A 23,588-nucleotide genomic window follows, 5' to 3' on the forward strand; every position below is an offset into this window, starting at 1 on the left:
CATGGTTAACAACCCATAGTTAAACCATAGCGCAGGGGTCACACATAACAACCTATGATTCAATGACAACCCATACTCAACCTGTACTCTGGGTTGTCAGTACATGTGAGCCAGGACTATTTCTTTTAATTGTGGCAAAAGGTGAGTCGAAAGCCTTCCAGCCTGATACCTAGTGGGCAGAATTAGCTTGGAGATCAATGAGATGGGGTACTTGTTGATGACTCCCCAAGACTGGGAAAGAGTCTTGTGTTCCAGCAGTGCTACCAGTCAGATCCCGATGGATGGTGGCAGCCGTTCCACAGGGTTTTGCACTTCTTGTCCAGGATCGTGCTTTACTGTGGCACGCACCGGCTCCGCCACCAGATTAAAACAAAGTTCTCAGATTTAAATGGATTTAGGCCCAATGAAGTCAGTCGAACCTCAGCTTGTTTAATTCCAAGTCCTCCAGGATGGCTGGTCTGGCAGCCAAATGCAAACTGGCCACTTTGCAAACTAGCAGCTGCTATTAAAATAGGAGTTGCTAAGTTTAAAACAAACATTAGATTCAGGAATAAAATTAAATACAACTCTCGTTTACATACTAGTAGTCCTATGGACTACGCTTAGAACAGGGGTGGGGAGCCTGTTTCAGCCCAAGGGATGAATTCCATGTCTCAGGGGCCACATTCCAGTGGTGGGTGAGGCTGAAGGCAAAAGGGCTGAGACCCCAAATACAAAAAATTATGTGGCTTAAAGCTGTTACTGCCAGGAACTCAGCCTTAGGAGAGGCATTTCAACCTCTTAAGAATGGGGAGAAAAACTGCACAAAACCAGAGGAACCACTAAATGATTGGTGGTTGTGGGGAGAAAGGGATGGCCAGGAAAAGAGGGGCAAGCTACCTGGGGAACCCCAGAGAGCTGGAGCGGGAGCAAGGGAGAGCTGGATTTGTCCCCTGGGCCTGAGATTTTGCACCCCCAGCATAGAACCAAAATAGCACTTGGGATCCATATAGTGCTAAATGCTCAAAAGCGCTCGATCTATCAGTATCCAATACAACAACTCCTCCAAAGTTCCATGATCCTGTATTTTTACCCCTGTATTTTTATTTTGTAATGTTTATTGAATTTATCCCTGTCTTGTTGCTCTGAGGGTGAGGCTGAGTGAATAGCAGTTTGGTAAAGGCCATCAAGTGGGTGCAGTACCGAGGGGAGGTTCGAATGGGGGATTTTGCAGCTCACACGTTTGGGTGCTAAGATTATAGGGATCTTCACACTAAGCCATCTTCAATGAATGTATGCAGAGGAAGCAGAAAGGTGGCTCTGTCATGTGCCAATGTGGCCAGTGGCCGCGCTCTCTGGTGGCTGGGCATTCCACATTACTGAGGACGGAGCCCTACACATTTATAACTTCTTCACCCAATAAGGAATTCTGACCAATCAGGCTCCCACCCGAGTAGAGGAGCGCTACGTGCAAAGGCCATTACTCCCTTTAATAGCGAACTCGGGTGGTGAGTGCCGATAGAAATTGAGCCAACGCGGAGCCGCTGAGAAATGAGAGGGTGTTATCAGCATGCTCAGGGGAACCCTGAATTTTGCAGAAGTACCAAAAAAAACACCTTACAAAAAGCCAAACCTAAAAACAGCTCAAGCCACAGAATGCTGAATGTCAGTTTGAAAGGGGAATGGGAGAGAACACCCTACTTGGAGGAATGGCTGGACAGGAGCATTCCTGGGAGGAGGGAGGATACACTGCAAAATGTTGCTGCTGCTCCTATTTGTTTTCACTAATGTGGAACAGGTGGCCGCCAGGGCGTCTGGCCAGCAAGCCCCTCAGCATTGGCTGTATGGCCTGTGATCCCACTCCCTTCCTCGTGGATTCACTGAATGTATGAGGGGGGCTGCACTGAGACCCCTTACACCGGGGGGGGGCAGACTTCCAAGCTTGGAGGATCTGCTTCATCTTTCAAGAGAACCCCAAGATTCACCAGCCAGAGCCAGGTGCAAAATAGCGGCTCAGGAAGATGTCTGTAGATTTGTAGAACACAGTGCCTCTGAGCCCATGTTCAGCCCAGGAATTTGTTTTCAGTGTCAGAACTGGAGTTCTCACCCAGCATCCCACACCCCAGCAGGGGCCCGCTGACAAGAGCCCCTTGGAGTTGCTCCTTCTCTTCACCATTGCGACCTGCTTGTTCACTGGCTCTCTGCCTGTCAAGCAAGCAAGTGGTAGCAATAATGAAAAAGAGGATGAGAAGCGATAACTCCTGGAGCTGGCACTGCTCACGCACAAATCCTTCTGCACCCAAATGTCCTCCTATTCCACCGTGCAGCTTTCTTGATTTCAGCAGCCTAATTAAGGAGAAAAATAAGGCTTCAATGAACTATTTAGGTCCCAAGCATATAAATGAAAGAAATTTCCTTAAAAGCTGACCGACTTCTGTTCCCAAAGCTCTGGAGGAGAAAAGACTTACATCCTTTCTCAAAGAGACATTACCCTTGCAATGACAGAGAGGGAAAAGGAAGATGGTTTTTAAAAAAGGGTTAGCATGGATTTCAGCTGTTTAGTTTCTGTTAATATTGTTAGAGAGTTCAGAGCAAAATTCAAGGCACAGCCACCTTGTACATCATGTTTGAGGCACTATAAATAACAAACCAAAAATACACTGTCCTGATCCGTTTGGAGGATGATCCAGTTCCAAGGGTTTTATGTCAGTTGTGCTTCCAAAATGGGTTCCTTCTGCAAAAGGAAGGTGCCAGATGAGCTGCAAACAGGTCCTGCCTTCTAGCATAACAATTCAGCCCAGACGCTGCCTCTCTAAAACAGCTATTAGAGGAAGAAAAATAATAATAATAATCAAAAAGTGCCCTTCTCCAACAAACTGGGCAAGGAGAGTCCTCAAAAACAACAACAGGACCATGAATGTAACTCTTAAGTAATGGCAGATTTTTTTTTTTTTTTTTTGGCTTAAAGGAAACCTTTGTTAAATGAAGTTAACGCAGCAGTCAAAACAACTCACAGGCTTGTTAATTTAACATGTGGCCAGAGACCTAGCAAAGTGGCTACACCAGAAGTATACAAAGCCATTGCTACAAAGGCCTGGATCTTGCTTTCGGAGGGCATTCACCAGAAGTAAACATTGAGGAATCCGTTTTGGAAAATCGGTCCAAAAATACGCCCCTAAGCCAGTGGAGTTGTGTAGGGCGAGGGCCCCCGGGTGACGAGTCCCTCCATGATTTAATGTGCCGTTACCATAGCAACCGAAACACCAGTCACAGGTGCTGCAGGGCCTCCAAGCCTTGCTCGGTGTATGCATCGTCTTTGTTGGAGTCGGCCCATTCACCAAACGAACCCTGGAAGGGGACATTTCTTTGGGTCACTTGCATCCGTTTCTTGTCACGGGAGAAGAAACTAAACCTTCCGAAAGGGTGGGGGTGGGGGGAACAAAAGCAAAAAAAGACACCATAGAGGTTAAGACCTTGAAGCTTAGAGGAAGGATGTATTTGAAGATGTAGGCAGTGCCAAATAAGATCTCAAGATCTTAAAACATGGCCAAATTCTAACAGTGGAGACAAAAATCTGATCTCACTTTGGGAAACTGGCCCTGTGAAAACAGACAAGTTACCACTTAGGTCTAGTGCAGCCTTTCCCAACTTGGTGGCTCTCCAGATGTTTTGGACCACAAGTCCGAGCATTACGGGGCTGCTGGGAGTTGAAGACCAAAACATCTGGAGGGCATCTGGTTGGGGAAGGATGGGCTAAACTATATGCCTGTAGTTCTTGCCTCACAAGATAGTGCTTTCTGTTGTTCTGCCAAATGAAACAAAACAAAAGTGAGCAACCAGGCAGGGTAGTTTGTAATTGTAATTGTTTTTGTTGTCTGTGTGGAGGGCGGGTTCTCTTTATTGTTTTCGATATTACCTGTTATGAACACTCATAAAAACATGGCCAAATCCTGTCTAGGCCAAAATGAGGGGATTTTCGGATGGACTGACTCTAAGCAGGACTTGGGGTAGGCACCCAACAAACTGATAGCGCTTGGCAATGATCCAAGGTTTAAATTCCCAACTCACCCTTTGACTCGGTTAGTAGCCTTGGGCAAGCTGTTTCTCTCCCAGCCTCAGTTTCCCATTGGTAACATGAGTTGTGGGGATGAATGCAGAGGCTGGGCAAAGGACTTTGTTTTACCGTGGACCTCTCTGGATTTATTTCTGGGGTGGGGGGAATCCAACCTTAATTCTCATATTTTCAAAATGAGTTTGTCTGGCATCAGAGAGAGGAAGAAGTTGTCCTATTGATAAGCATAAGTCCAAAACTCCTAAGCACAAATAACTAGTCACCCTGAATTTGGGCAGCATAGGTTTGATGGTTAATAGCCTTACGGTGCAACCCTACGCACGTCTACTCAGAAGAAAGACCCATTAAGTACAATGGGGCACGCTTGCAAGTAAGTGTGTACAGGATTGCAGGTTTAATTACTGTGAATTTACATTGGCACAGCACAGTCAATCGGCAGAAGCATCCAACCATTTTCATTGTGATGGGCGCCATTAAAATATAACCTGAATTTAAAACACAGAAAGCAGAGACATCCCAGGCGCCTAGTTGTCCAGGCTCCTAAAAAGGTGATATCTAGGAATTTGAAGTATTTTTCTAGCCACAACATACAGAGAGAAAGGGATAATTTCCCCAGGTCCTTTAGTGACCATCACAGCTATGTCACGCTCCATTTTGGGCACCGTTTGTGCCTTAAGATCTTTGCTTCACCGCATAATAGTTTGCAGGCACTTTTAACCACACAGTGAACACCAGTTCCTGAATTTGGTAATGCTTGCTCACTGCTGTTTGCAGGTTTGCTACCAATTTGAGTCTCATCACAAGCTGACAAGCTATGCCAACATTTGAGGTTTTGTCAGTTAAGCAATGCAGCAAAAAGTATTTCACCTGCTAAAAATCAAATAATGTGATATTTTTTCTTCTTAAAAATCTGCCACAATCTGTCAGTAGGCAGGCATTCAAAAGCAGGATTAAGCTACATTAGTGATTAATTTGCTCATATAACAACAGGCTCTTGTCTGTCTGAGAAGCACACACAGCCCTCCATCACTGGCAGAACACCACTGATGTCACAGAATGTTTCAACACATTCTAACTGGTAAGGGAAAGGCGACAAGATGTTTGCTTTATACTGTATAAAGGGCTGTTTACGTTGTTCCTGTGTTGATTGCTGCAGAGCTGGAGTGAACTCAGTAGAGACTGTTTTCTTTCTTTGACCAGCAGAAAAATCAAGCTTCAGAGATAAGTTTTATTTATGTTTTTGTTGTTGTTGTGGACTCAAGCTAAAGACAGAACTTTGGGAGGGCTGTGCTCTGTTTTATTGTTTTAGTAAATTGTTATGCATGTAAAATTATTACATGTGCATTATTATTGTTTTTAATTAATATATTAAAATATATGCTAATTGTCTCTGTACAAGGCCTTTGCTGTGAGTCCCTTTAGAGACCCTGAAGAAAAGTGTTTAAAAAAAATTAACTGGAAAGGTCTGTAAATTGTAGCCTGGCAGGCAAGGGAACTTCAGATGGCTGGTTCTGGGCTAATAAGGCCAAAAAGGCAGAAAGTGTGTGCGGAATATTACATATTGTTTGAACCAGAGATGTTGAACCTCTTTCTGCCCGAGGGCCAAATTCCATTTCAGAGAAGCTCTCAGGGGCCACATTCCGGTGTTGGGCGTGGCCAAAGGCAAGAGGGGCAGGGCCAAAAACACCAGCATGTTTTAGCTTGAAGTTCTTCCTGCCAGTAACTGAGCCTTAGGAGAGGCAGTTCAACCTTTTAGAATGGGAAAAACACACAAAAGCTGGGAAATCGCCAAATGATTGGTGGCTGGGGCGAAAGGGGAAAGGGACGTGGTCATCTGGGGGAACCCCTGGCAGGCTGGATTTGGCCCCCAGCCTTCATTTGAACCAACTGACCAAATATTTGTTTGGGAAGCTCTAACGTGAAATTCATGGCCCACGGGATGACCAGTTTAGACAAAATGGAACACAGACATCCTGATAAATAAGCGGAATCATGCAGCGGAGCATTCTGATTGGCCACTTCTTCTTTTTTTAAGGTTTATGATCCCACAGTCAGCCAATGAGAATACAACCAGGGTTAAAGTGAGGAACAGCAACATCTATCTCATGCACAAAATAGGGGAACAAGAACTCCACAGTAACCAATTAAAGAACAAAAGTTCCTACAAGGGACATAAGTCTTCTTATTGGCTGCAATGTGGGGTCATCAGGGATTAATCCGGCAGCTACCATGGGCATTATAGCTGTAAACATCCTGGTTGGGAAAGTACAGACATAAAAGAGATCAGAGACTTAAGAAATTAAGGTATCCAAATACACACACACAAGTAAATAAAGAAAGCCACACAAACAAGAGACATGGGAGTTAATGCTGGTGTATTACGCACAGGATTATATTAGTAAAAGGGTGGGGAAGAGAGTCTGTATTGCCCCAGAAAGCCTCTGAATATAAAAATGACCCTGCTGGATCAAACCAATGGATGGGAAACGTGTTTCTTTTTTAATTGTTTGAACATGGTGTTTTATTCTTTTATCTTTGCTGTTCACTGCTCTGGAATCTTTTGATGTGGAGTGGTATATAAATACTGTAAATAAAATTTAAAAATAGGTCTATCCAGGGTAGGCATGGCTGGGCACCTGCCAAGGGCCCACACCCCAGCAGGGGCCCACTGACAATAGTACCCTGGAGCTGCTCTTCCCCTTCACTGTTGCAACCTGCTTGTTCACCTGCCTCTCGCTCTGGCACAGACAAAGGTGGTGGTGAGAAAGAGGAGCAGCAGATGCCCCTCCATGCCCACAGGCCCTCTGCCTGTCAAGCAAGCCAGTGGTAGCCAGAATGAGAAAGTCAGCCAGTGTGGTGTCATGGTTAGAGTACTGGACTGGGACTCAGGAGGCCTGGGTTCGAGTCCCCACTCGGCCATGAAGCCCACAGGGTGACTTTGGGCCAGTCCCTGACTCTCAGCCTAACCCACCTCACAGGGTTGTTGTGAGGATGAAATGGAGAGGAGTATCACGTACACCACCTTGGGCTCCAGGGAGGAAAGGCAGGATGTAAATGTAACAAACAAACCAACAGGAGGAGGAGCAATAACAGGTGGTGACAACAGCGGTGAAAAGGTAGACTCACTAAAGGAGGGGGCCCACTGAGGGTGTCTTGCCTGAAGACCCCCCAAGACCTGCAGCCAGCACCGCTGTATTCCCCAGAGCGTCTTGGAACATAAGAAGAGCCCTGCTGGATCAGACCAATAGATCGGTCTATCAACACGACAGCCAAATTGAACCTCCATGTTTGGAGTAGTATACCTCAGAGCATCCTTCCCCAACCTGATGTGTTGGACTACAACTCCCAGAATCCCCCAGCCAGCATAGTCCAATACATCTGGAGACCACCAGGTTGGGGAAGGCTGCCTTAGAGTTTCAAATGCTGGAAAAAGGGGATGGCTTCCTCCATCATGCCTTGTTTGTGAGCTCACAAAGGCACCCTAGGCAGCCCCTGGAACCAAAAGGCACCATCCACACACAAGAGGGGGGCATCAGTAGGCTTGGAAGAACCCCAAGTTTTGCAGAAATACATGAAGTCTTTGCGGGGGGAACCCTAAGGAGGAAAAATCCCCCCCCCAAACAGCTCAGTGAGGACTGCACACTTGGCCACACAATGCCTTGTGTCTGTCGGGAGGGAGCAGAGCAGGAAAACGGTGGTGGCGGAATAGAGTATCCTGCAAGAGGGGCATGCTGCTGGCTGGCACTCTGAACAGGATCACTTCATGCTGCAATGTTTTGTTGCAGGTCCCACTTGTATTTGCTAACAGCAAACTCAAATTCTCGGAGTGTAGATGGTTATGTGGCAAAAAGAGCACACTCCATGCCCGAGAGGGCGGCGTCAGCAGATGTGGGGGGAGCCCAAGGTTTGCAAAAGGACATCAAAAACTTTAGGGGGGATCCTAAGTGGGGGAGGACCCCAAAACAGCTCAATGTGGACTGACCATGCTCTACGGGAAGCGAATTCTGGCTGGCCGTTGGAATTGGCAGGTGGGTGGCAGAGAAGACCTAGAAAATTAGGGAGGAAGGGGAAATGGAATGGAATACCCTCCCCGGCTGGCACCCTGAACAGGAGCAATATGCAGTGCAACATTTTGTCTTTCTGTCAATTCAGGGCACAGCTGAGATCGCTGTGGCACTTTTGCTGCTGCTGCTTCTGACCTAAACACAGCTCCGGAGACATTCCCGCCAGAGCTGCTGTTGGGAGCTGCTATTATTAGAGTCGAAAAAAACGCACATGGTTATTATTATTCTCAACTGGTGATCTACAGTTACGCAGTGAGGCTTGCTGTGTCGCATCACGCAGAGCACGCACGCACACGCGCACACACACACACACACACACACACACACAGAGGCTTTTGTCTCCCTCCTTTTTAAGGCCAGCGCTGATCATCGGGCCAGCACCCAACAAGCCAGACCAACTTTCAAAACATAAGGGCGCTTTTCTGCTCAGTGTCCAAAATCAAACAGGGCAGAGCTGGCCTTTTTAAAACTAGAAAAAAACACAAATGCAGGAACCCACAAGCAGGACATGAGTGCAACAGCACCCTCCCGCCCATGTTCCCCAGCACCTGGGACAAAACTCCCCTCCCCCTCCCCAAATTCACTTTGCTCCTTTGGTCCGCCACATCCATCTTTTTTACCTCATGCTACCACTGCAGTGTCAACAGGAGAAAACAACAGGAAAAAAAGAGAGAACACCACGGGGATTTATTACAAGGATGTAGTGTAGCAAAACCCTTTTCTTATTTCAGTTTGGATTTGGCTGCCTCAGATAACAGCATTCTTTTCTTCCCCCAGAAAGAGGTTTGGGGAAGAGTGGTTGGGCTGTGGCTCAGTGGTAGAGCCCCTGCTTTGTATGCCACAGGTCCCAGGTTTGATCCCCGGGATCTCCAAGTAGGGCTGGGAAAAACCCTGCCTGAAACCCTGGAGAGCCGCTGCTGCCTGTCAGTGTTGACAGTACTGGACTAGATAGACCCAGGGTCCCATAAGGCAGTTCCCTACATTCCTTTGTATCAACATCCATGCACCACCTGGCACTAGCTGGTTTTGCGTTAGAGCATCAGGACTTTGTGCCAGTATATTCTGTTGTTATCTTCTGTTTTCATGTGAAACAGTACGGGATGACCTACATTCAGAAAATGCATGTTGTTGTTAATTTATTAGTACTATTGCACCATCAGTGTGCATGGTTCTTTACAAAGTGCAAGTGGACAGATCCCTGCCCTGAGGAACTTACAATGTCTAATTCAACACAGGGGAAACTACAGAAGAAAGGAATATATGCAATTGCTTCAGTTACACATGCCTAGGCTTGTTTACAGCTTTAATTAAAGTAGGGCAGCCTTTCCCAACAGGGTACCCTCCAGATGTTTTGGACTACAACTCCCATCAGCATCACCTAGTGTGGCCAATGGTCAGCGATGATGGGAGCTGTAGTCCAAAACAACAGGAGGCCACCAGGTTGGGGATGCCTGCAGTAGAGCACGGGAACTAGAGATATGGTACGGCCTTGGTAGGACTGTACCACTTTAGAATGCAAGGCAGAGCAGGAAAGGGAATCGCATCACCTGACTGCTTGCTTCCCCCCACAACCACATTAAAAAAAGTCACTGCCTTTGGAAAAGGTAAGTAGGTCAAGGAGAAACATTCTAGCAGACTCTCATAGAAAAACAGTCTGAGAAAACTGTGTAAAATCTGGATCAACAGAGTAAAATGGGAACTGGTAGCTGCTGAAGTGGGAAAGATACAGTGAAAGAATGTGACGGAATGAGTCCAAACTGCTATATAAAAGAGTGGGTTTTGTGGCATTAGAAGGTTATGCAAAGCATATATAATGGAGGTTGCTGAGCCAAATTATTTATCAGAAGTTTTTGTTTAAAAGCACCCACAAAGCACAGTACAGTAAGTTCCCCATGTCTAGAAACACCCTTGAAAGAAGATATCACTTACAGCCGTTTGATTCCAGATTCTTGCTGAGTGGATGGCTTTGAATTAATTATGGTTGTGGACTGGGGGGGCCTTGTTTCTTCGTCAGCCTCATCACTTAAAAAACAAAACAAAACAGAAGATAACACATGTACATGTTGTATACCAAATTCTCTTACGCCACAATCCTATGCATGTTTAGACAGAAAAGAAAAGGCCTACAACTCCCAGCATGCCATGGTTGGGGCATGTTGGGAGTTGTGAGCCTTTTTTCTGTTTAAATATGCGCAGGATTGCACCCTTAGACCAGGAGGCAGGGCCAAAAACAAAAAAATGCCAGAGAGCTGCGCCTCCTTCCCCTGGGCCCACCCCCTTTACCACAACCACCAATTGTTTGGTGGTTTCCTGGGTTTTGTGCAGTTTTTCTCCCCATTCTAAAAGGCGGAAATGCCTCTCCTTGGTTACTGGTCTGGCAGTAAGAGCTTTACATAAAAATGTACTGGTATTTTTGGTCCCACCTCTTTTGCCTTTGGCCTTGCCCACCAACGGAATGTGGCCCCCAAAAGCTTCTCCGAAATGTAATTTGGCCCTTGGCCTGAAAGAGGTTTTGCACACTTGTCTTATAGGATCTCTCTCTCTCTCTCTCACTTTCTCTCAATCTCTCTCACACACACACACACACACACACACACTCACAGAATGGAGAGAGAGTATACCTCTGCTGGGGAATATTGATACTGGAATCTCTGTATGCCTCTGGAATAAGGTGCCATTGGGGGTCCACCGTGCTCCCTCATGGAAGGCTTTTAAGAAGGCCTTGAAAACATATTATTTTACTCTGGCTTCCTCTTAATATGATTGCTGTTGTCGCTGTTTTTGTTGTTGGTTTTACTGTGTTCTCACTGTTTGTATTATGTTTTTATCATTCTTACTGTCATACTGGTTTTATGTGTTTTATTGCAGTATGCCATCTCGGGAGGGCTTCTGCCCTGAAAGATGGCCCAGAAATATTTTAAATAAACAAAATACATCCCAGTGTGACAAAAGGCGACCAGGAAATGCCGAGCACTGGTAGCCTTGCAGCTAGAATGTTTGCAATGAACTGGTCTTTGCAATGAGCTGGGCCTGGGAATGCCCAGGGGGTGGGGTGGGGGAGAGACATCAGATGTGAAACAGCAAAAACATCAACCTGAATATGCTTTAAGGTAGCCTTGCCCAACCTTTTGACCTCCAGAGGCTTTGGACTGCAAGTCCCATCAGCCCTGGCTAGTGTAGCCAATGGTCAGGAATGATGAGAGTTGTAGTCCAAACCCTCTGGCAGGCACCAGGTTGGGGACATATGGTTTTAAGTTATTTCATGTGGTTTCCCCCCCCACACTGCCCTTTTTAAAAAATTCATTCATTCATTAGTAATATTTACATACTACTTAATATAATAAAATCCCTAAGCAGTTCACTCATAAATATTACAAATCATTCCAACTACACTGTTAAAAACAATGTCAACTGCAGTAACAGTACAGATCACATCTAAAATACACTATTAAAAACAATTCCAACTATAATAAGAATACAATTGTTTGTTATTGTTGTATTTGCAAAAAAAATTTTTTTTAAGTTCTTTCATTAAAATAAAAAACGTCCGAAGTGTTTGTCAATCATGCTAAGTTCCTGGCACTCATTAGCCAGAAAGGGGGGAGGGGAGGAGGCTCTAATCTGGTAGTGGAGTACCTGCCAAGTTTGATCTCCCTGGTTCAATCCCTGGCACCTCCAGTTTTTAAAAAAGGGATCAGGAAGCAAGTAACAGGGAAGACTCCCTGCCCAAAACACCAGAGTACTGCTGACAGTCAGGGCAGACCAGCTTTCCCCCCAAAAGGCTGTCTGGGGGATGCTAGGAGTTGTAGTCCAATACCTCTGGAAGGCACCAGGTTGGAGAAAGCTGGAATAGACCATTCTGGCCTTAACAGAGAACAATCTGACCTGAGAGAAGGCAGCTTCCTATATTCTAAGATGGGAGCAGGTTTATGTCTCACTAATCAGTCAAGGAAATTACTGGCTGTGCATCCTTCCTTATAACTCCAAAAAGAAAAGGGGTAGAGATTTTTTTTTTTTAAATGAGAACTAAAAAAGCAAGTGAACGGAGCCGAATTATTCCTGGCTCTCTCCGCTCCTATGGCAATGGCCCGCTGGATAATTTAAAAGTGGATCTAGTCAACTTGAAGTAAACCTGGCCTCTAAACCAAGACAGTTTCACTCCTTCTAGCTAGAGCAGACATGCAGCCTGAGTCCAGTGGTGTCCCTGCAGATAAGCGAGCGCTGGACTGCAGCTCAATCCCACTGAAATCAAAGCCGCTTCGGCCTGCTTAACTCTGCATAGGATCAGGCTGCAAGGGATAAAAAAGGAAAGCCACAGCATACCTCTTATAATACAGGAGCTCCTCCTGCAGCAAAAAAACTTTAGACTTCAGTTCGTTTCTCTCATGCAAAACGTCCCGCAGCTCTTGCAAAGTAAACCTGGGACGGTTGGGATCTTTCGAATCCATGGCCATCCTCTCTGACTCTGAGATGTATTCATCATGGTTTGGTTCTTCTGCCTGAAGGAACGAACGGAGCAGTGAGTTAACACTTTGGCCTGGGTCTGACTTAAAGATTGATTTGCCATCGAAAAGGCTCGTCATCTTAATAAAGTATAATAATAAGACAATGCGTGTCTGTCTGTCTTTCTGTCAGCACCATAGCGCCAAAACCATAAAACCTGGACATCTGAGTCTTGGCATGCATACTAAGGGGGTGTTCACCTCAGGGTTATTTCGTTTTTGAAATGCATTAATTAATTTTAATTAATTTTAATGTGTCCATGTGGTTGAAGCCTACAGTAACATCTTCAGCCTCTAGGGGCAGACTTTTCTAATCAGCACATCGCTTTGTCGTCCATACAGTTTGAAGTCTGGGCTGATTAACAGGCCAGGGGATAAAACTGCACACCTGCCCTCTCCGCTCTGTTGTGGGGCAGCCCCCCCGGGGAAATGGAGTGGACAGACCCCTCCCTCAGGGGGTGATAGGGGTGCACCATGGCAGGGGCTGTGCCTAGCGGTGCCAACAGCTGAGGCTTCACTCAGACGGGGCAGGCACAATCTGTCCAATTCTGACAGCTGCGTAACTTTGCTTTAAGGCATTGCTGTATCATGTTCCAACCCGTGCAAACCCAGGTCTGTTTGCGAGAGAGAAGTAACCCACCTTGCATCTTAAGCAGAGACATCAAATCTTAAACAAACAAAAACAGAAAGAAGTATTGTACACCGCAAAAATGCAGGCTGTTGCATACGGTGGCCATGGGTTCTCTTTTATAGAGGACAGCCCTCTCTTTGGAGGGCTTCCAGTGGACTATTTCGGAGGCATCCTCTATTTCAAGAGGTGTCCAATCCAAGTCGGGTTTAAAGACAAACAACCATCAGAAGGAAGACCTAAAGGGCCTCGAAGCTGCCCATCGAGAGCACCTGGACAGCAGACTCAACAGGCAAGCACACGGGTCACCTGGTCGCAGTCTTTCACACTATAGGGAGATGTACTATATTTCTATCTCAACTGTAATAATAATTTCCAAATTTGCATTTATAGATATAAATCAGCATATGCACATTTTAAGCAAATAAGTTTCTTCTTTTTTGGTGAAGCATGTCCTCTTTTTTTGCAATTCACAAGCAAGCACCCTAGTTGCAAGAGATGTATGGGATAAGCTGGTCCACCCATACGTTACACTGCAAAATCCAGGGGTGCTTCCAGGTGTGGCTTTTATGGTACCATCACCTCATTCTCAGAATTTGGGGGGGGTTCCAGTTGTGTTCTCCTCCTCAAAACCTCCCATGTTTTCCCACTGCTTCTTCCATCTTTTTTCTTACTGCAGAAGATCTGTTAAGGAGAAAAAGATGGAATAGCTGCCTGATGCCTTCTAAGTTAGTAGTGCTAGGAACCCTCCGTCAGGATGCACCCTCAATACTAACTTTATGCCAAGACAGAGCCTTTTGTAGGGCCAGAGACCTATAAAAAATTTGCAAAAACATGGTGAACCAAAGTTCTGCTCCTTTAATAGAGATATAAAGGCCTGAAAAAAAAAACTGGGGAGAAAAACTGAAAAATGCAGGGGTGGGGATTTTGTTTTTTTTCCATGGACAAAAAAAGCCCCTGGGAAAACAATGAGTCCCTCCCCCCATTTTTATTTTATTTCCTTTTTTCCGGGCCTTTACAAATGTATCCTTGAACCAAACCAGCTTGCTTTAACATGGTTCTTCCCCCTTGGGAGGAACCGGCTTTTCCACCACAAGCCGTACTGAGTCAGCCAAGACAGAAAGGGGACACAGCCAACGGACAACTCAAGCCAACTGTCTGGAACTGGTGGTGACAAGTGTGTGATTATTTCATTTCACTGCCTGAGCCTGTAATTACAGCCTAACCTCTTCTTCTTCGGCAGAGAAAGCTGGGAACGGCTCTAACGAGAAGAGGCGCCATCGCCCTGAAACCGAGAAACGTCGAAAACGACAAAAGAAAGCAACCATTCTCCTCTCCAGGGTATGGAGACAAACAGATGCTGGCTTCCTGGCAGTGAGCCCAGTATAGGCACTGCACAGCACCACGGACAGAAGTCAGGACTTCCCCATGGTAAAGTCAGTCTGACAGACCACGCTCACATCTATCAAGAAAAATGAATTGATCTCCCCACCCTTGGGAGAGGGGCCCAAAGCATCCGGTGAAATAGCATCATGTTATAGATTCGATAGAGGAACCTATTGACACATCTTTCAATGTCAGCCACTGTGAAAGAGGCACGCAGGATAAAGCCGGCAGGAGGGGGGCTCTTTCAGGCCAAGGGAGAAGCTTGTGGGGGTCAAAATCCAGTGGTGGGTGGGACCAAAGGCAAAGGGGTGTGTCCAAAAAGACAAAATATACACCACATTATCGGTGGTTTGGGAAAAGGGATGGAGCCAGTGGAAGCAGCGTTGTCATGTTCCCCGGCCTTGACCTGTCCTCTGGCTCCAAAGAGGACTCTGAGGCAGAGAAGACTCCCTCCATGAATCCAGTCCTCACTAGGCCAGGGCCTCCCTGACCAGAGCATGTGCCTCTACCGGACTCCTCCGGTGCAGAAGACACTCCCCCATCGCAGCCCTCACCACCCCCACCCCATAGGAGCCAGTGGCTACAAATCAGGCAGTAGCCCTTTAAGAAAGAAACGCCTTCTCTGAGGGGGTGGAGTTAACGGCAGGTCTTGAGCTGCTGGCCTTTATAAGGCTCCAGAAAGCCTTTGGCTATTGCTGAGTCAACAGCTCTCCTTGCTCGAATCTCAGCTAACTGGGTGCTGGCCAAGGTCCTGGAAGACCCTGCCTGGTCTAACTTGCCTGGCTTTTCAGCACCCTTAAACCAGACAGGTCTTGCTTTGCCCAGGCTTGACCTGACTTGTCAGGTCCTTACCTGTACGTACCTTGCTGGTTTTAGCCCCTCTGGGTGCCTTGAACCAATCTGGATGGGTGTGACCATTTGGGGAACCCTGGAGGGCCACACTTGCCCCCCAGGAAGGCCACATTTGCCCCACATTTGCTCAGAAAGGCCTGAGCTTTCCCACCCATGGTATAAAGGACTTTGCCAATCCAAGGCCAGATTTAGAAGTGGACAACTCAGGCAGTGCCGTCTCCAGGTTTCTGACGGCCCCCTCAAGACTTCCTCCTTAAGCAAGACACCCTTAATGGGCCCCCTCCCTCAGTGAGTCGACCTTCTCACTAGCAGGGTCATTAGCTGCTATTGCTCAACCTCATTCTCTTTCTCATCGTTGCTGCCACTTGCTTGCTTGACAGGCAGAGAGCAAGGGGGCCGCGGCATCTCCTGCTCCTCCTTCTCACCACCACCATTGTCTGGGCCAGAGCGAGAGGCAGGTGAACAGGCAGGTTGCCATGGTGAAGAGGAGGAGCAACTCAAGGGGGCTCTTGTCACTGGGCCCCTGGCAGGTGATACTGGCCCTGCACTCAGGCCACTCTGGGGCATCAGGCTTTCTTTGGAGGGGAGGTGCTACCTGTCACAGGCCAACTCTCAAAACATCCGGAGCACACCACTTCCCCTACCCCGTGCTATGGGTTAGTGCCAAGGGGGCATTCTCTCCCTCAAAGAAAATGTCAGCATCAGAGGGGGGATTTCCGTCAGAACCACAGCAGGGTAGGAAAAGGTTAGTTTCCGCTCGCAAGGCCTGATCCGGTTGTGTTAACAGCTGATGTGATTTCCATTTCTTACAAAAAAACCTGCACATTAAATGCAAAGGCACATTTAGTGTCCTGCCCAGTCTGGTCCCTTGAAAGAGTGGTTCAATTTGTTATTTATTGAAATACCACCTATGCACATTAATCACTGAAAAGGCACAGGCCCCTGCCCCAAGGGGGTTACAAATCTAATAGACTTGTAAGAGAGACAACAGATGAAAAGGAGTGAGGGGGAGAGAGAGTGGGAGGCACGGTCATAGATTTTCCCAACCTGGCGCCCTCCAGCTGTTTCAGACTACAATTCCCATCAACCCCAACAGTGGGCCATGCTGGTGGGGCTGATGGGAGTTGTAGTCCAAAACATCTGGGGGGGTGCCAGGTTGAAGATGGAAAAGGTGAGCTTTGAAGGGAATACATCAGTCTTCCCCAACCTGGTGCCCTCCAGATGGGTTGGACAGCTAGTCCCATAATTTCCAGTCCAACACTTCTGGAGAGTGCACATATTCCACAACTAAACATGAATAATTATTCTGGCTTACATAAAACAGGGGAAGGTTGGGAATCCAGTCTTTGTTACAGGGAAAGTAAACAGAAAGAGAACTGGGGATGGGTGGGATTATCTCTTCACCACATCCACAAGAGGTTTAAAATGCCTCCTCATTTTTATTTTGCAAACTACATCACTTGATACACACACCAGCACCATTGGTTAATGATATTAGTATATTCCAGTTTCTAGGGAGCCCTGCAGATTTAATACTGACACTAAACTAACAAAAGGACAAAAATGGGCAATTATCTGTTGTTGGCAAAATAGTAGATCTATTTAAATCCCTGGAACAGGAACATTTTCTAGAGAATATAATGAACGAAGCAGCAGCAAGGGTAAAATTGAAAGGAAAAAAATACACTTTGAGCAGACACAGGACTAGGGGTATCCAGCACTTCATTAAAGGAACTTAATTTTAAGATTCAGCACAGAGAAAACCCGAATTCTGTGATCTGCATAAGTGGAGAGACAATGTGGTGTAGTGGTTAGACTGGGACTTTCGAACCCCAGGTTCCAATCTCCACTCAGCCATGAAGCTCATCAGGTGACCTTGTGCAAACCACTCTCTCTCTCAGCCTAACCTACCTCGCAAGGTAGTTCTGAGGATAAAAGGGGGAGGGGAGAAGAGAGCCATGTATGTCTCCTTGAAGGGAAGGCAGGATATAAATGCAACAAATAAATAAAATTAATACATTATGCCAAGTAATTCAATGGGATGAATTCACAGAATATATTCTGCTTCTGTTCATTATAGGGAAAGGCAAAGAACGAATCAAGGCAAAAAAAATCCTCTTCCCCTCAAACTCCTTAAAATCCTGTTTGCTCTCCAGGTCCCTCACTTTCTGGCTTCTTGAGATTTCACCAGGCACTAATTATATTTTTGAGCCTAACTCTGTAACCTTGAGAGCTAGAGGCTTGTTTTAAAAACAATAACACAGTAACAAAAGACGCCCCCCCCCCAAGGATGTTATGGGTTGTGCCCAATAACAAAGTTTCAGCTATAGTTTAATCACAGTATCATGTAACCAACACAACTTAGCCGTGTAACATTTCCGTCTAACGTCATACAAATTTAGGGCGCAATCCTATGCAAGTTTAGACAGAAAAAGCATGGCTGGCTGGTGCATGCTGGGAGTTGTAGGACTTTTTTCTGCCTAAACATGCATAGGATTGTGTCCTAAGCCACTGTATTCTGGAAAAAAGTTACTCTAGGCTCCTCCTACCCCAGGTCAAACCCCTGAATGATCAAACCCCTGAATTATTAGGGAAAAAGTATAGGCTTGGCTCAGGCAAGGGATCCTTCAGGTAGAATCCAGAGTCAAATCTGTGTGTGTGTGGGGGGTTAAACCAAGCTCCTAGTCCTCAACATTATGCTGAAACTTCTCTTGAACCCATTCCTACACATCATCTGCTTCCTTATTAAAAAAAACAAATAAAGCAATGTGAACATAGGAAAACATCGAAGCAGGATTAGTACACATAAATATCTATAGTCATATAATTTGTTCTGCACCCTGGTTACGGAATTTGGATTTGGGAGAATGGAGAGAAGGATAATGAATACAAACAACCCTGCATTTTGTGTATATGTGGTTCTAGTAGTTTTTTCCATCTCTCATAATGCTCCTGAAAGACCACGATTCACACTTTGTGGTCTTCAGCGATTGCCACTTTTGCTTTTCTGCCCTAGGCTTCCATTTGCCAGTAACAAGTACATCCAAGTTCAGTGCCAACTTTTGAGAGGCTCAGACATGAACAAGAGAGGCAGAGACGTTTTCCAGTCCTCTTAATCTCTGCAGCAGTGCAGAAGGTCGGGCATATCAAATGAGCTTGTGTATTTAAAAACCAAAAATTGCACTGCATGGGTGGGGAGGGGAGGGGAGGGGAGGGGAGGGGAGTACAAGATTCAATTCCAGCCCACGGGATGCATTCCAGTTTATCCACTGAGATGCAGCCAAATCTGATCTCAAAATAGATCCTGTGTTGCTTCTGTGGGTTTTTTCCCCCTCCCTCAAATAAAATATAAACTGTACAAGGGATAATATCAAACACTCAAATTATTTGCAGTTTCTTGTACAGCACTGCTGGATCTGACCAAAAAGGTCCATGTAGTTCACCATCCCAATTCCCACAGCGGACAACCAGATGCATACAGGAAGCCCACCAGGAGGTTGCAGAACAAGACTGGGATGGGGGGCTGGATGTCCTCCCCCACAGGCCCTCCATGGGCCGGATGATATAAGTAGCTGTGGCCAGGCCACTGATGTCATCCAGCCCCGCTAACTCGCACATTTGAGCTTTTCTCCATGCTGAGAGGAGTTCTGCGCTTCTCTCAACATGGAGAAGGATGTTCAGCCGGTGCTGAGAGAAGCAGCCACTTGCCCCAGTACCATCTGACTCCCTTGATTCTTGCAGCATTCCGCATCTTTGCTCTCTTCCCAACAGTGTCTGAGTCCCTGGCCAGCAACATCCCCATTGTCACCTCTGATCTGTTTGAACGGTATTTGCCACCGTGGAGAAGTGGCTAGTGACACTCCAGCAGGGCACTCCAGAATACCCATCATACCTTGCTCTGAGGAAGGAGTCATGGGCGAAGGGGCCCCACAGAGCACCCCTGCCGCCATTTTGCCACAACGGTAGCAAATACAGCTTCAAATTTTAAACAGTATTTGCCAGCATTGTGGCAAAGCGGTGGTGGCACAGGCACTTTCCAGGGCCACCTCACTCACAATGCCTCTCTCTGAGGAAGGACCCCTTTCTCTGAGTGTGGTATTGAGGGTGAGAAGGCCCCAGAAATGCCAGGAGCGCCCACAATGTCAATGATAACACACTGGCAAAAGCAATTAAAAAGGCAGAACAGAGAGAAGAAGAGAGGAGCTGGGTTTGTCCGCTTGCCTCAGGTGGTGCAAGTCACCCCTGGCTCATTGGCCAACCTTTGGCCACTTAACGCTTTCTCAGCCTAACCTACCTCACAGGGTTGTTGTGAAGACAAAGTGAGTTGTGGGGTGAAAGAACCAAGAATACCATATTGAGGTCCTTGGGGAAAGGATGGAATATAATTGCAATAAACAATACCCCAAATTGACAGTTTTGTTTTCAATTTATAGGTAACAAAAGTTCCGCCTACCTGAACTTCTTCTCCATTTTGGCTAGGCTCACCCTGGACTTTGTCTCTGAGTTTTCCCAGCTCAGCCCTCAGCGCTCCCATCTCCTGCTCCTTGGTCTGTAGATATGCCTCCAACTCCACTTTCTGCTCAATCAAGGCTTTCCCTTGAGCCTCCACAACGGTGATTCTGTGGCGAAGGTCATGATTAATTTTCATCAGCCTGTTTTGCTGTTGCTGAAGCTGCAAGAGAGCATGAGAGAGAGAGAGAGGAGCAAAGGAAGCAACTGAGAAGCCACCACAATTAAATTACAAAACGCTCCATTTTTATTTTATATATAACAAAAGAAGATGCATATCTGATGGATGCCTGTCCATCCATCAGTCAGTGGCACAGTGTCAAGACCATGAAAGCTAGACACCCGAACCTTGGCATGCATGCTAAGGGGACCTACGGGGTGTACACTTCAGGGTTATTTTTTTTTTAATATATTAATTAATTTTAATTAATACCAATGTGTCCATGTGGTTGAAACCTGCACTAACATCTTCAGTCGCTAGTGGGCGGACTTTCTTGATCAGCACATTGCTTTGCAGTCCATAGAGTTTGAAGCCAGGGGAGATTAGCAGGCCAAGAGACAGAGTTATAAGGCTCTTCCCTACTGTGGGGCAGCCCCCTCTCACAAACCCCTCCCTCAGAGGGCTATAGGGATTTAGGGGACCTGATGATCTTATAAGCCCCTTCCAACCCTACTATGCTATGATTCTATGATTTACCATGGCAAGAGCCATGCCTACGGGTGCCCCCAGGCATGCCATCACTCAGATAACGTGTCCAGCTCTGACAGCTGCGTCAGTTTGCTTTAAGGTTTTGCTGCATGAAACGAAGGACTACTCTAACCCATGCAAAGCCGAGTCCGTTCATGTGTGTGTGTATGTATATAAGGAAACAGGCTGCTGGTCAAGTGACCTGGAAAGAAATCTGTATTTCAGGAACTATTTTTAAGGTCAAATTATTCATTGCTGCCAAGACCCAAGATGGAACATCCAGACACACTTTTAAATTGACTAAAATACTTCCACTTAAGGATAGCCTTACTAGTTCAGATGAAATGTCCATCTCACATCGAGCAATGGTCAGCCAGAAGCCCCAAGAAAACTCACAAACAGCTAATGATGTAGATAGCTATCCGTACTAGTTTGCCCCCAGTGCCTGGTCCTCCAAGGTATACTTCTCCTGAACACAGAGGTTCCGTTCTGTGCTGTCATGTCTCATAGCCAGTGACAGAGACCCTAGCTTCCTTGAAATTGTGGTATATCTAAATGGATTTAGGGATTAGGCCTTGACCTAAAATGATCAAGGGGCTGGAGAAACTCCCCTATGAAGGAAGGTTACAACAGCTGGGGTTGTTTAGCTTGGGGAAAAGGCAAGAAAGGGAGCCATGATCGAGATGTACAAAATTATGCATGGTGTGGAAAAAGTGGATAGGGAGACATTTTTCTCCCATAATGCTAGAACCTAGTGGGGTCATCTCATGAAACTGATTGATGGGAGATTCAGGACCGATAAAAGGAAGGGCTTCTTCACACAGCATAGAGTTAAAATATAAACATCACAAGGTATAGTGAAGGCTACCAATTTAGATGGTTTTAAAAGGGGGCTAGCCAAATTCCTGGAGGAGAAGGTTATCAGTGGCTAATAGTCCTAATGGCTATATGCTACCTCCAGTATCAGAGACAATGTGTCTATGTACACCAGTCGCTGGGGAACATGGGCAGAAGGGTGGTGTTGCATTCATGTCCTGCTTGTGGGCTTCCCGTAGGCAGCTGGTTGGCCACTGTGTGAAGAGAATGCTGGACTAGATGGACCCTTGGTCTGACCCAGCAGGGCTTTTCTTATGTTCTTATTATTTGGCATTACTTCAGCATTTCTCCCAAAGCAGGAGGGGGGAAAAGACACTTACTGCTTCCACATCCTCATTTTTAAGTCCAAGTTCTCTGTCCTTTGCTCTGATTTCATCCCTTTGTTTATCTACTACTTCCTTCAGCTTTTTCATTACTTGTCTTTCCCTTTCTGACATTCCTGGTATAAAAAAATGAGAGAGAGAAATTGTCAGTGATAGCAAGCATGGATTGTTTCATTGCTCCTGTTAAGTGAACACCTTAGATGGCTGTTGATACCAAGCAAGGGTAGCCAACTTTTTTCTAGCAGGGCTCCTGCACCTTTAACCACATGACAGGCAGAACTTCAGCCAGTTAGTTCCTTCTAATAGCGGGTGTTTGAGAAAGCAGCACCTGATGGATTTATGCCTGTCACGCCGCAGTTAACTGCACAGCGGCCTTGTTAGGAAAAAAAAAAGTGGCAATATGAAACACAGCAAAGACATTTGTACATGCTTGAGGCAAATAAACTGTGGTTGTCTAATAATACACGTATCTGCCTGCCCAATTGCTTCAGGTTCTATATTCATGATCCAAAGGCACATAATGCAGTAACATTCCAAAGTATGTCTACTCAGAACTAAGTGCCACCAAGTTTAATGGGACTTACTCTCATTTAGGAGTGTACAGGATTTCCAACCAGGCCTGCTCACCAGCTACCTCACAACCCCATATATTAAGGGTGCAGATCCTTTGGCCCCAGGGGCCAAATCCAGCCCTCTGGAATTCCCCAGAAGGCCACACCCCCTTCCCCCCAACCACCAATCATTTGGCGGTTTCCTGGCTTTTGTTGCACTTTCCCCCCATTCTAAAAGGTTCACATGCTTCTCCTAAGGCTTAGTTACTGCAGTAAGAGTGTCAGGGTTCCCCTGTAACCTGGATCCCCTGAGCAACTCCTTAAGGATCTCTTGCCTCCTTAAAAGTCCCACCTTCCTTCTTTTAAACTTCCCCTTCCCAGTAATGTGGGGTTTAGGTTGTAGACGTGGGGTGACTGACACTCTAGACACTCTAGGGTTTAACCACAACAGTTTACTGGTAAATTAAAGCAAGCAAATCACAATAGACCTGAATGATACAAAAGGACTTAAGAGAAAATAACAGTTGCAAAATGCAAGTTCCTTTACCCTAGCTGCACTTAAGACTCGTCTAGACTGCTTCTACCTGCTCTCTTTTCAGGCTCTGCTCTTCCCAACTCACTCTTTTTATACCCTCCTCCCTCAAAACTGAAAGTACTGTTTCAGCCTTGAAGAAAGGAAACTTAACTGGGGAAATTAAAATTAAACTTAACCGGAGAAATGAAACTACTCTTCTCAGGGATACCCCCTCCCAACAAAAACCCCAGGCCTCTAGGCCTGACTTTTTTCTTTGCCTTGCCTCTGTAGGCCTCAAACTTTCACAAACAGCTTTAAACTAAAATATGCTGACATTTTTTATTTTGGCCCCGCCCCTTTTGCCTTTGGTCCCACCCACAACTGTAATGCAGTCACTGGAGATCTTCACCAGCAATGCAACATGTTCTGCATCCCTGCCATATACACTACCGCAGACTACATGAAATACCCTACATATTAATGGTAAACTCATTCTTTGAGTGCCAATCCTAGCCAAATCAGCACCATCCACTCAAAACAGGGAGCTATCAGCAGGGTAGGAGGAAATCCCAAGTTTTGCAGAAGTTGAAAAATCTGCACAAATAAATCCCAACGGCAGCCCAGTGAGGAGTGAGAATGGTCAA

At 46.1% G+C, this 23,588-nt stretch overlaps 1 protein-coding gene across 2 annotated transcripts in view; it reads right to left on the reverse strand.

Annotated features, from left to right (window-relative positions):
* Positions 1 to 2,508: 2,508 nt before the first annotated feature.
* RILPL1 (Rab interacting lysosomal protein like 1) overlaps positions 2,509 to 23,588 on the reverse strand; it is a 30,145-nt gene continuing 9,065 nt past the window's right edge. Inside the window, exons 3-7 of one of the 2 annotated variants that reach the window (XM_084820097.1) lie at positions 21,877 to 21,995; positions 19,937 to 20,155; positions 12,439 to 12,614; positions 10,045 to 10,137; positions 2,509 to 3,391 (exon numbers count right to left, since the gene is read on the reverse strand). In XM_084820097.1, the coding sequence (XP_084676223.1) occupies positions 3,247 to 3,391; positions 10,045 to 10,137; positions 12,439 to 12,614; positions 19,937 to 20,155; positions 21,877 to 21,995 (752 nt within the window). In that variant the 3' untranslated portion in view covers positions 2,509 to 3,246. The remainder of the gene's footprint in view (positions 3,392 to 10,044; positions 10,138 to 12,438; positions 12,615 to 19,936; positions 20,156 to 21,876; positions 21,996 to 23,588) is intronic. The other variant, XM_084820098.1, reaches the window with a different exon arrangement.

This window comes from Heloderma suspectum, chromosome 13 (genome assembly GCF_057233095.1).
Source record: "Heloderma suspectum isolate Gila_16-S chromosome 13, 16-S_ref, whole genome shotgun sequence".
NCBI lineage: Eukaryota > Metazoa > Chordata > Lepidosauria > Squamata > Helodermatidae > Heloderma > Heloderma suspectum.